Source organism: Falco peregrinus, chromosome 13 (genome assembly GCF_023634155.1).
Source record: "Falco peregrinus isolate bFalPer1 chromosome 13, bFalPer1.pri, whole genome shotgun sequence".
NCBI lineage: Eukaryota > Metazoa > Chordata > Aves > Falconiformes > Falconidae > Falco > Falco peregrinus.
In genome coordinates, this window is record NC_073733.1 from 815,957 (window position 1) to 827,509 (window position 11,553).

At 52.0% G+C, this 11,553-nt stretch overlaps 2 protein-coding genes across 2 annotated transcripts; one reads left to right on the forward strand and one right to left on the reverse strand.

The window, feature by feature from the left end:
• The first annotated feature begins 26 nt into the window (after positions 1-26).
• On the forward strand, positions 27-4,243 carry ERCC6L (ERCC excision repair 6 like, spindle assembly checkpoint helicase). The gene is made up of 2 exons (XM_055817784.1): positions 27-148; positions 380-4,243. Exons 1-2 carry the CDS (start codon positions 90-92, stop codon positions 4,179-4,181), a joined length of 3,861 nt encoding a protein of 1,286 aa, XP_055673759.1. The 5' UTR covers positions 27-89; the 3' UTR covers positions 4,182-4,243.
• Positions 4,244-9,988: 5,745 nt separating this feature from the next.
• Positions 9,989-11,096, reverse strand: PIN4 (peptidylprolyl cis/trans isomerase, NIMA-interacting 4). Its single transcript, XM_055817790.1, has 4 exons — positions 10,963-11,096; positions 10,822-10,889; positions 10,595-10,714; positions 9,989-10,166 (listed from the first exon to the last, which is right to left on the reverse strand). Exons 1-4 carry the CDS (start codon positions 11,000-11,002, stop codon positions 10,008-10,010), a joined length of 387 nt encoding a protein of 128 aa, XP_055673765.1. The 5' UTR covers positions 11,003-11,096; the 3' UTR covers positions 9,989-10,007.
• Positions 11,097-11,553: the final 457 nt, after the last annotated feature.

Here is an 11,553-nt window from a genome sequence, read left to right on the forward strand (position 1 = left end):
CTGATTGGCTGCGGGCTCCGCTCATTTGCGTGTAGCACGGGGCAGCGCGGGGCAGGACGGGAAGCGCTGGCGTTTGAAGCGAGGGCGCCATGGCGGCCCCTGGGCTGGTGGCCGGGCTGGAGCTGGAGGAGGCGCAGCGGTACCGGAGGTGAGGGGCGAGCCCAGGCCCCCGGGCTGGCGGGGCGGTGAGGCCCGCGGGGCTCCCGGGCTGGCGGGGCGGCGGGGCTCCCGGGCTGGCGGGGCTCCCGGGCTGGCGGGGCGGCGGGGCTCCCGGGCTGGCGGGGCGGCGGGGCTCCCGGGCTGGCGGGGCGGCGGGGCTCCCGGGCTGGCCCGGTGTAGGTGGTTCTGACACGGGCGGTGGCCCCGGTGGTTCTCACAGGCTGGTGAGCGGTGCAAAGGCAGCAGCGGGCAATGGGGAGCTGGAGGAGGCGCTGAGGCTGTTCCGGATGGCGGCTGCTATCTGCCCCAGCGAGAAGCTGCGGGGCCGCATGCAGCGCGTGGAGGAGGCGCTGGCTGCAGAGCAGGAGGAGGATGATGTTGAGAAGGACGGTTTCGTGGATGTGTGCAGTAGTGGCCTGCTGATCTACGAGGGGATGCACAGGAAGCTCTTCCAGCACCAGCGGGAAGGTGTTGCCTTCCTGTACCGCCTGCACCGGGATGGTAGGCCTGGTGGTATTCTGGCAGATGACATGGGCCTGGGTAAGACTATCCAGGTCATCGCTTTCCTCTCGGGCATGTTTGATGCCCAGCTCATCCGGCACGTCCTGCTTATCATGCCTACCACCCTAGTCAGCAGCTGGCTAGCGGAGTTTTCTCGCTGGACCCCCAGCCTGCGTGTCAAGGAGTTCCACGGCACTAGCAAGATGGAGCGTACCAGGAACCTGGAGAGGGTCCAGAGGAAGGACGGCGTTGTCATCACGAGCTACCAGATGCTCATTAACAACTGGAAGCAGCTTGCTAGCAGCCACGAGCAGGATTTTATCTGGGACTATGTCATTCTTGACGAAGCGCATAAAATCAAGTGCCCATCTAACAAAACGACCAAGTGTGTATATATGATTCCTGCAAAGCATCGCCTTCTCCTCACGGGCACCCCAGTGCAGAACAACCTGCAGGAAATGTGGTCCTTGTTTGATTTCGCATGCCAAGGCTCTCTCTTGGGAACAGCCAAAACTTTTAAAATAGAATATGAGAATCCTATTACTAGGGCAAGGGAGAAGGATGCAACTCTAGGTGAGAAAGCACTGGGGCTAAAGATATCTGAGAATCTAATGACAATTATAAAGCCGTACTTCCTCAGAAGAACCAAAGAAGATATCAAAAACAATTGTGCTGACAAACCAGATGCTCCTCTTCCCGAGGATCCAAGTGAGAATAGCGTTCCTGTCATGCCATCTCTCACTAGGAAAAATGACTTTGTTGTGTGGGTGTACTTGGCACCAGTGCAGGAAGACATTTACAGGAACTTTCTCTCTCTGGATCATGTGAAAAGAGTGCTGATGACAACCCGATCGCCTCTGGCTGAGCTGACTGTCTTGAAGAAGCTGTGTGACCACCCCAGGCTCCTGTCTGCAAATGCATGTATCCAGCTGGGCTTGGAAGAACAGGACTACTCTGAGCAGGATCACAGCAGTGAAGCAGGTGTGTTTTCAGGTGCTAATAAAATAGATCATCTCTCTGATGAGACTCTGATTCAGGAGTCTGGGAAAATGCTGTTCCTTGTAGGACTTCTGGAAAGACTGCGAGAAGAGGGACACAGAACCCTGGTATTCTCGCAGTCAAGGAAGATGCTGGATATCATAGAGCGTGTCTTGTCTTGCAGACAATTCAAGATCATGCGTATTGACGGAACGGTAACCCACCTAACAGAGCGGGAGAAGCGCATTAATGCTTTTCAGAGTAAAAAGGACTACTCCATCTTCCTGCTCACTACACAAGTTGGTGGCGTTGGTATAACCTTAACAGCAGCCAGCCGAGTGGTGATCTTTGATCCCAGCTGGAATCCAGCTACAGATTCTCAGGCTGTAGACAGAGCTTATAGGATTGGGCAAAAAGAGAACGTAGTAATTTATAGACTGATTACCTGTGGTACAGTGGAAGAGAAGATATACAGGCGACAAGTATTTAAGGATTCATTAATAAGACAGACTACTGGTGACAAAAAGAACCTGTTTAGATATTTCTCCAAACAGGAACTAAGGGAGCTTTTCACATTAGAAGATACTCGAACATCTGCAACTCAGATCCAGCTGCAGTCTTTGCATGCCACCCAAAGAAACACTGACTTGGAGCTAGATGAACATATTGCTTATTTGCATTCTCTGGAAATGTTTGGCATTTCTGATCATGACTTGATCTGCACGAGGGAAATGGCTCACGAGGATCAGGTTGACAGTGAAGAAGCCCATCGGTACATTCAGCGGAGGGTACAGAAAGCCCATGAACTAGTTCAGTTAGAGTCTCAGCTTAGAGACCAGAGGATGGAGGAGATCAGAAATGCTTGTGAAGAGATGTGGCAAAGACAACCAGAATTGGTTTCAAAACCAAAGAAGTTGTCTCCAGGGTTGAACAACATAAATAACTTTGTTTCACCTCAAGCTGATGAACATGAAAATGACAAAGAGGACCAGGTTCTTAAAGTTGGCTCCAAAATGAAAAGTCTGATTATTGATGACCTGGATGAAAAGCAGCTGGCACAAGATGTGTCCAGTATGGACACAGAGCTGCTTAATACCAGGAAGACAGTGAAACAACGCAATATACAAGAATCTGAGCAAAATCTTGATTTAAGCATTTTACCATCATCACCTGGACTTCATCCACTTGATAAAGAGAGTCAGAGTCTTGATCAGAAACAGTGTTCACGTGTTGTAAACTCAGGTAGCTTAACTGAGGCAGGGAATGGCCTGTCAAGGCATTTTCAGCATTGCATTAATGAGTCTGGTATGGCTGATGATCCCACAAGGTTAAGAGATACAGAGATGGCAGATCAAGTACTTGACCCACCTGCTGCCTTGAGGACAGACAAGAATTATGCTCCTGAGCTAGCTCTGGCTGCCACAGTGCCAAGTTTATCAAATGTTACACCAGAAATCCATGCTGGGCTCCAGAAGTCTTGTGTGTTGGAAGGCAGCTTGGAGGGTATGTCTATGCCTTCTTTCCAGGATCAAGTTGACTTCAATCTGGTTTTGGAAGAGTCTGAAGATGGATGGCGATGTGCCTCAAACAGGGGAAGCTCACTGGAACACCCAGAAAAGGAGGGCTTCCAAGTAAAAGCAGAAAGTTTTTTTAAATCTCCAACAAAAACTTGGCTAAGTGAGAACAGTAACTGTGGAAAACCCTGTCACACAGCTGAAGAAGAGCCAAATAATTCCCTGCAAGGGAGTGAAGCATCAGATGAAAGCAGTGGTGTCTTTCATTTTGTTAGAAAGAAATGCTTAAAAAGAATTGTTTCAGACAGTGAGGGTGAAGACCGTTCCATTATGACCCTGGAGGAAAACCAGTCTGAAAAAAGGCCCTCTCCCTTGAGCAGCCCGCTGCATCCATTTCTGGAAGGAATTAGCGCATCCACTCCTAAATCTGTCAGAAGTATAACAAAAGCTATCTTTTCTCCCCAACCAACTAACAGTGGTAACGGGTCTACTGCTTCCAGGCAATCTTTAATCAACAAGGTGATAGATGAGGTTGAGGATATTGAAGAAATCATGGGAACCACTGATGAAGACCATGATGATGGTGACACGAAGAAGGAACAAGATGACCTTGTGGAGGAAGAAGCTGAAGAGTGTAGTGGGGAATCTGCTGAGCCTGAAGAAGAACCCGCTGGAGAAACGCTTGATACAGCTGAAGAATCCTTCCATCTAGACAGCATGCTGTCTGAGCAGCCCGAAGCAGATGAGACTGAGTCGCCTCGGGAGGAATCCACTGGTGATGCTGAGCTTCAATCAGGTGAGCAGATAGACTGCTTCACCCAGGAAAACATTGCTGAAAAAGAGACTGGTCAGAACTCCTCTCCTGCCATAGATTACAATACCTTGGTAGACAGCGGGAAGAAACTTAAGAATGATGGAAAACTACAGGAGGCATTGAACTGTTTCCTGCAAGCTCTTGACATAAGAAGTGGAGATCCTGAAGTTATGCTTATGACATTGAACTTATATAGACAGCTAGCTCAGAAATGAAATGTGTACGTTACTTTGTAAAAGTCTTACTTTTTTCTTATTAAAAGCTTGTCTGAACTACATCACTGTGTTTCTGAACTAGCTTAAGACTGATGGCTGCAATATACACATCTTTCACGGCAACGGAACAAATATAGCATCTCTTCTTGTGTAAGAAAACTCTCTAATAATCTAGTTGTTGGGTATTGGGTGTTGGGGAAGGGACTTCATTGTGGACTCACTTCACAAAGATGGAAACAGTTCATGCTCCTGTCTGTTTATGTAATAGTAATCTTTATATCTAAACTCCTCTCCAAGCTTGCAGCCCTGGCTTCATCTTCCTGCCCTTTAGATTCTGTCACTGCCCCTCTCCTGAGAGGATGCCAAGGCTGCTGTTCCATGGCAGCTGCATTGTTTCTCCCTCAAGCTGCTGTAGTTTCCCTGCTCCTTGTCTTGAAATAAGCTGACTTTTTCTGCCTGAATGTCACCCCACCATTTGGATGAGCTGGATGGTGGTGCAAAGGAGAGAAAAGAGCTACTGCAACCTGGTTTTGAGATTGTATTTGCTGTGGAGGGGAAAGAAAAAAATAATTCCAAACCAACAAACACCCCACCCCCCCCAAGTTGGTTGCTGCTATGAATCCTCTAAGCAAGGGGGGGCCAGCACACCATCTGCTTGGTGCCAGGTCTAACACCAAATGCAGTGCTGCAGAAACCCTTCTGCTCAAATCCCTGGCAGGCTGTGGTTGGTGCAGAAGAACTGGAATAAGCAATTAGACCTTGACTGTTGCAAGGTGCTGAACACCTCAAAATTTCTGGTATTGCTGGAGGAGTTGAGGACTTCAAAGGAGTCTCTAGTCTAACCTTATTTTGTCCTTTCCCCCTCCCCCATCTTTATTTCCCTCTGAGTAGTACAGTCAAAGCCTGTCTTGCACGAAGGCAGCAGGATTGGGGAATGCTGGTTTTAAATTTTTGAGCTGCTTTTCCATTGCTAAGGAAGTCTGTTAACCTGCTTTCCACATACAGTTTAGCTGTAGCAGACTGAATGATGAAGCTATGAAATGGGTTTGTAATTCAGACCCATGCAAACTTAAAATCAGAAGAACATTGTTCTGGCTTTTAGCAATGTTCTGCTTACCTGATTTGCCCCTCTGCCACCACACCGAGATAAACTTGGCATGAGTATGCTCAATCACTACGACTGTTTTCTGTACAGTCTTCTTCAGCAGTGAATTTTGATGCTCCCTCATGCTATGTGCATGTTTAGTGCCTAGCAAGTTTGCCTTTTGTATTACAGCATGATAGCAAGGGGTATTTTCACACTTTGCTGTGTTTTGCAGTTTTTGGAGAGGAAAGTGATCTACTGAATTTGAATCCTTTGTACTAGGAGATTTGACAAACACAAACAATGATCCTGCTGGTACAGGACATGTGCCAATGTGCTTCTGCTAAGAGGTAGAACAAAGCTCTGGTAGCCTGGAAACAAGGAGTTTATTAATAGAGCATTCCTTAAATGAGGCTGCATCTGTTCTCGTACTGTAGAAAGGCTTGCCTGCCTTTCATAACAAAATATTAATGAATTAGAGCTTGGCAATCATTCATTGGCCTCTCTGGGCCTTCCATTCTCTTAATAAAACAAACACCCCAAAAAGGGAAGGAGAAAAAAGCCCTGCCCTGGTTTTGGTCTCGCCTCTTTCTTATGTATGATCTTGGGAAAGGCCTTTTGTTCTCTTGATGTTTTCTTCCCCATCTCTGAGCCCTCGTGACACTGCACAATGCTCACCTGCAAACAAAGCCAGTGTGTCTGTTGCTAGAGATGTGTCTACTTTGAGTGCTGCCTTTCAGCAGGAAGGGGAGCGCTGCACTGGGATGTGTATTGCTAAAGAGCTGGGAGACCTGCTGGGCTGTCTCACTTTCATCAATCATGCTGTCCTTCAGGTGGTTTTACCAGAAGGACTAGGTGCAGCCTGGTAGGCTTGAGACACATATTGCACAACTAGCAGTAGGAGAATGCAGGAAGCAACAAGCAATACAGTTAGTGGCTTTTCTGTCATTCAAGCCAGAGTTACACAATTTCTTCCCCCAGCTTTGAGTGGGTAAGATGTGGGTTTAAGTAGGGCTAACTTTTGTGTTCAGGAGAGCTCCTTTGCCACCAGTGCTCAGCTGGGGCACCTCCAACCCTGGCCTGGCCCATGCCTCTGCCAGGTAGTGGCAAGAGCAAGCTGCCTGCCTGGGATGGCTACCGCTAGCTCTAGCTGTAGTGTTACCCACCCTCTACCAAGGGACTGTCCTCCCAGTCCAAGTCTGAGCTCTGGAATGGCAACTGTGGCACAGGAACTGTCTGCATTCTTGCTAGCAAGGATGGGGATAAAAGTCAAGGCCATGGGGAGCCCCCCTTTCCCCTTTCTGGATCATTTACATTTGCAGATGAAAGCCTGAGCACCTTATTCAGCTGGACAACATCTCCACAATGGGAAAAGCAAGAGGCTGGACTGCTAGGCAAAACAGATTTCAGCAACTGTTAAAAACTCTTATTTCACCTTTTCCAGGGAATGCTTTACTTCTCTTAGGCAGAGCCCTGTTCTCTGCCAGCTGTAATCTGTGCATCCTGCCGCAGTGGCAGGGATGGCTGGCTGCCTCCAAGCACGCTGCTGGTTATGACCAACTTGCTTGCTGCAAGGTCAAGGTGTCTTGTTGCTAGGTAGGGCCTGGCGGCCGGAAGATCTCGCGCTGTACGGAAACATAGGGCCCCCCTCCAGGTAGCCAACAGCTTTTAGTTTATGATGTAAGCAGACGGAAGTGACATTGTAAACTAGGCTATATAGTGTCGCGTCGTTCAGCAATAAACACCATTTGCCATCCACCACATTGGTGTCTGCAAGCTGATGGACCGCATGGCCAGGGGTCGGCCGCCGTGCCGTTCCTGAGCCAGGTCACCGCGTGCCTGTGAAGGCAACAGTGTCCGGGAAACCCGGGACCATTCACCTGGAGTCGGGTGAACGGCGGCCAGAGCGGCAGGACCAGCCCGGCGGGGAGGACTCTCCCGGACCAACCAAGAGGATGGAAGCTCTTGCGAAGGTCGTATTACAGCTGCATAAGCAGTGGGGTATTGACTGTAAGCCCAAAGATTTTACTCTCGCAGTTGCGAGACTTTTGGAGCTCGGGGTCATTGACCAGCCGGTGGATATACTCCACCCAGATGTGTGGGACAAATGTTCCCGCGCTTTATGCGATGAAACGATGTCTACTGGTAGTGGGAAAAATCTGAAAGCATGGGGGAAAGTCGTCCAGGCTCTCAAAAAAGCTAGACACGAGCAGGAGGCCTGGAAGGCTGCCAGGGATTGTCTGTTAACCACCCCGCACGTGGGAATTGGGGCGGCTACACAAACCTCACGCCCCCCGGCTGAGGAGGGTTCCGTCGACCCTCAAAGCCGACAGAAAGGTGACGCGCCCACTCTGCGTCCAAAAGACTCTAACATCTTCAGCTCGCCCACAGAATCCTCGGCGAACTCCTTTTGGGGCAAACTGTCTGCAGAGGCCAGGGGTGCTGAGGCGAAAGCCGAGGCTGAAAATTCACGGATCGAACCACCACCCTATGTGCCCCAAGATGGCGCCAAGCAGCCAGAAGAAGGGCGGGGCGAGACCGCCCCCGGCGGGAGCAGGGGGGGAGCGCTAGAGCTAACAGGCGCACACAGAGGGGAGGGGGAGGGGACTGGGAAGGAAAAGAGTGATTGGCATGACCAAAAAAGGGAAAAGATCATGAGCAGGGGGCAGAAAGCCGATCAGAATGACCCTCCCCCAAATCATCCTTATAAGGCAGGCGCCTCCCCAAGCGGGAGGCGGGGCGGGCAAAAAAGGAAAGACCCGCCCGATTACACAAGAAAAGGGAGGGGCCGAAGCCCGACCACACACCACCAGCACCCGGAAGTGAGCAGTCAGTCGGACGCTGACTCCGACTCAGACTCTGCATGGGAGAATTGGCTTGCAAATACAAAGACCAAAATATCATCACTCACGGAAAAAGAAAGACATAAGGGGACTGATTGGAAAAATCAGTGCTAGCATGCGGTCTGTTCCCAACAGAACACCTCAACATAGTAACTGATTCAATGTTTGTGGCCAAGCTTTGCTTAGCCATGTCAGGGCCCGGCGTGTCAACATCCACAATAGCTCTGATGCTAGAAGAAGCACTTTTTTCCCCGAAAGGGCACTATATCGGTTATCCATGTCAACAGCCATAACCCAATCAAAGGGTTCTTCCAAATCGGCACCGACAAAGCAGATGCCGCTGCAAAAGGGCTGTGGACACTGAAAGATGCCCGCCAATTACATGAGTCCCTCCACATTGGAGCTAAAGCATTAGCAAAGAGATGTGGGATCTCGGGCACTGACGCGAAACATACAGTAGCTACATGTCCCCACTGTCAAAAAGCACCATTGTGGTCTAGCGGAGTTAACCCCAGAGGTCTTAAAGCCTCTGAGGTGTGGCAGACAGATTTTACGCTCTGCCAATTGCTAAAACCTCGAGCATGGCTAGCAGTAACTGTAGACACATATAGCGGGGTGATCGTAGCGACACAACACCTTAAAACCGATGCTAAGGCAACCATCCAACATTGGCTAACAGCCATGGCGTGGCTTGGCATCCCTAATCAGATCAAAACGGACAACGGTCCAAATTTTGTGTCTAAATCAGTCCAGGCATTTGCCCTGAAATGGGGTATTATTCTGATACATGGCATCCCATATAATAGTACAGGACAAGCCATAGTCGAACGAGCAAATCAAACTCTGAAATCCAAATTAGAGGTATTAGCAAAAACAGAAGGTTTTACCAACGCCATTCCCTCAGGGGACCAGGCACGCTTATTAGCAACAGCCCTATTAGCTTTAAACCAGTTCCCCAGGGGAGACGAGGTGAATAGCCCTACCCAGAAGCACTGGGCCACTCGAGCGCTAGAAGAAGGTCCGTATGTTATGATCAGAAATGAGCTAGGAGAGTGGGAACAAGGGTGGAAATTAGTGCTGACAGGGCGAGGGTATGCTGCGGTCAGAAAAGATAACAGAATCAAATGGTGTCCACTTAAGTCTATCAAGCCAGACCTTCAGAATAAAACTAATGAAAACTGTGAGTTTTTATCTGCAGGACCGGATCATCGGACACCCCCATAACCCGTATACCCTGGTGACAAGAGAAGACGACGAGTCGGCAAGCGGCCTGTCCGCATCTCAGGGCTCTGCACCGGCAGAGTCCAGACAACAGCAATACAGCCCCCGCAGGGGGGTCCAGAGCCGGCTAGAAAGGGTCAACATCATGTTTGTGGAACACCAGCAACTGCTTTAAAAATGTACTTGATCAGTATTTCCTCTGATTCTCCCTGTCTCTCCCCAAATATCCCAAGCTACATTCCATTACCCCCAGTCGTTTCTCAAGTGCCAATTGCTCAGTATGCCTTATCTTTGTACTCTTTTTTTAGAAAATATTTTTACGATTTTAGCCTGTTTAGTTAAGCATAAGGGGGGGGGGGGGAATGTTGCTAGGTAGGGCCTGGCAGCCGGAAGATCTCACGCTGTATGGAAACATAGGGCCCCCCTCCAGGTAGCCAACAGCTTTTAGTTTATGATGTAAGCAGACGGAAGTGACATTGTAAACTAGGCTATATAGTGTCGCGTCGTTCAGCAATAAACGCCATTTGCCATCCTCCACATTGGTGTCTGCGAGCTGATGGACCGCGCGGCCGGGGGTCGGCCGCCGTGCCGTTCCTGAGCCAGGTCACCGCGTGCCTGTGAAGGCAACAGTGTCCGGGAAAATCTCGGGATTCAAGCAGTCAAATGGTCATTCACGTTTTATTTTCTGCCTTCCACCATGATAATGTGGTACCCAAACTTTGTTTTGACAGGAGGGTCTGTATACACTGGCTTGTCCATGCTGCTCACAGGCAAGGCAAATGCTGCTTCCTGGAAAGGTCCCACCATGGAGCCTCTGGTCATCCAGCCCAAGTCTCCCTGGAAGAAGGGACCATCTGGGTTAAGCTTTGCGAATCTCACTGGAACAGCAGCCTTGTTAACAGGGAGGGCAGGTGATATGGCCGTGGGGACTGGTAACCTGTCCCAGCAGCGCATCTCGGTGGTATGAGGAAGGACAACACAGAGAGGAGCTTCTCACACGGGGCTGCGTCCCAGCAAGCACTGTCTGGCCGAAACCAGGGTGGGCTCGGGCTTGGGCTCTGCCCTCCCTGCATGCTGGCCTGCTGCTGTACAGGCAAAGCAGTATTTATGGTTGAGCTACTGGCCCCGGCTTGTGCCTTTGCCTAGCAGCTAAGGTTTCCCCGACCAGTGTTTGTTTGCCCACCCCACCGGCGGGTCGTGCTCGAAGGCCGCAGCTCCCCCAAGGCCGCGCTCCCCCCCGGGCGCGCGGTGGGCGCAGCACGTACCCCTTGCCTGGCCTTGTCCTCGCTGTACTGCGCGGCGACTTCGCTGAAGCGCAGGCCGGCCTTCAGCTTCTCCATGGCCTCCATGGCTTTGCTGTGCTTCTCACAAAGGATGTGCCGAACCTGGCAGCGGGGAGCAAAGCGCGGCGTGGCGGGCCGGGCCGGCCACGGAAGCAGCGGGGAGACCCCCCAACCCTCCCCGAGGGGCCCGGCCCGGCCCCCAGACTCACCTTCACGGCGCTGCCGCCTCCCTTCGGGCCCTGGGCCTTGCCCTCGCCGCTGCTGCTGCTGTCGCCGCCTGCGAACGCAACGTCCTGAGACCCGCCCGGGCCTCGCTGCCCCCGGCCCCCGCCGCCCCCGGCCCCGCTCACCCTTGCCCGCCTTGCCGCTGCCTTTCCCTTTGGGAGCCATCTTGCCGCCGTCAGGCCACGCCGAGGTCCCCGGGCTGTCCCCGGCGCGCCGGGCTGGGGCTGCCCCGCTCCTGCCGCCGCGGGGCCCGCCCGCCTGCGCCTGAAGCCGCCGCGACGGAGCACAGCCGGCACCCGCTGGCACCCACCCAGGGCTGTCCCTGGCACCCAGGGCTGTCCCTGGCACCCACCCCGCCTGCTCCTAGGACCCCAAATTAGTCCCCAGCACCCACCCAGGACCCTGGTCTGACCCAGCATCCACCCTGGCCTGTCCCCAGCACCCGGGGGTGACCCCAGCACTCACCCTGGGCTGTCCCCAGCACCCATCCCACCTGCTCCCAGGACCCCAAGCCCATCCCCAGCACTCCCATGCCAACCTCAGCACCCACCCTGGGCTGTCCCTGGCACCCAGGGCTGTGCCTGGCACTCACCCTGCCTGCTCCTAGGACCCCAGATTGGTCTCCGGCACCCACCCAGCACCCCAGCTCAGCCCAGCATCCACCCTAGGTTGTCCCTGGCACCCACCCTGCCTGCTCCTAGGATCCTAGATTAGTC

Excerpts from the sequence above, each read along its gene's own strand:
- ERCC6L (XM_055817784.1), top strand. The coding sequence starts at position 90 with ATGGCGGCCCCTGGGCTGGTGGCCGGGCTGGAGCTGGAGGAGGCGCAG. Across the intron at positions 149-379 it reads GAGGCGCAGCGGTACCGGAG|GCTGGTGAGCGGTGCAAAGG; the intron begins GTGAGGGGCGAG and ends TGGTTCTCACAG.
- PIN4 (XM_055817790.1), bottom strand. The coding sequence starts at position 11,002 with ATGGCTCCCAAAGGGAAAGGCAGCGGCAAGGCGGGCAAGG. Across the intron at positions 10,715-10,821 it reads GAGGCGGCAGCGCCGTGAAG|GTTCGGCACATCCTTTGTGA; the intron begins GTGAGTCTGGGG and ends CCCCGCTGCCAG. Across the intron at positions 10,167-10,594 it reads AGGACAAGGCCAGGCAAGGG|GGAGACTTGGGCTGGATGAC; the intron begins GTACGTGCTGCG and ends CCCTTCTTCCAG.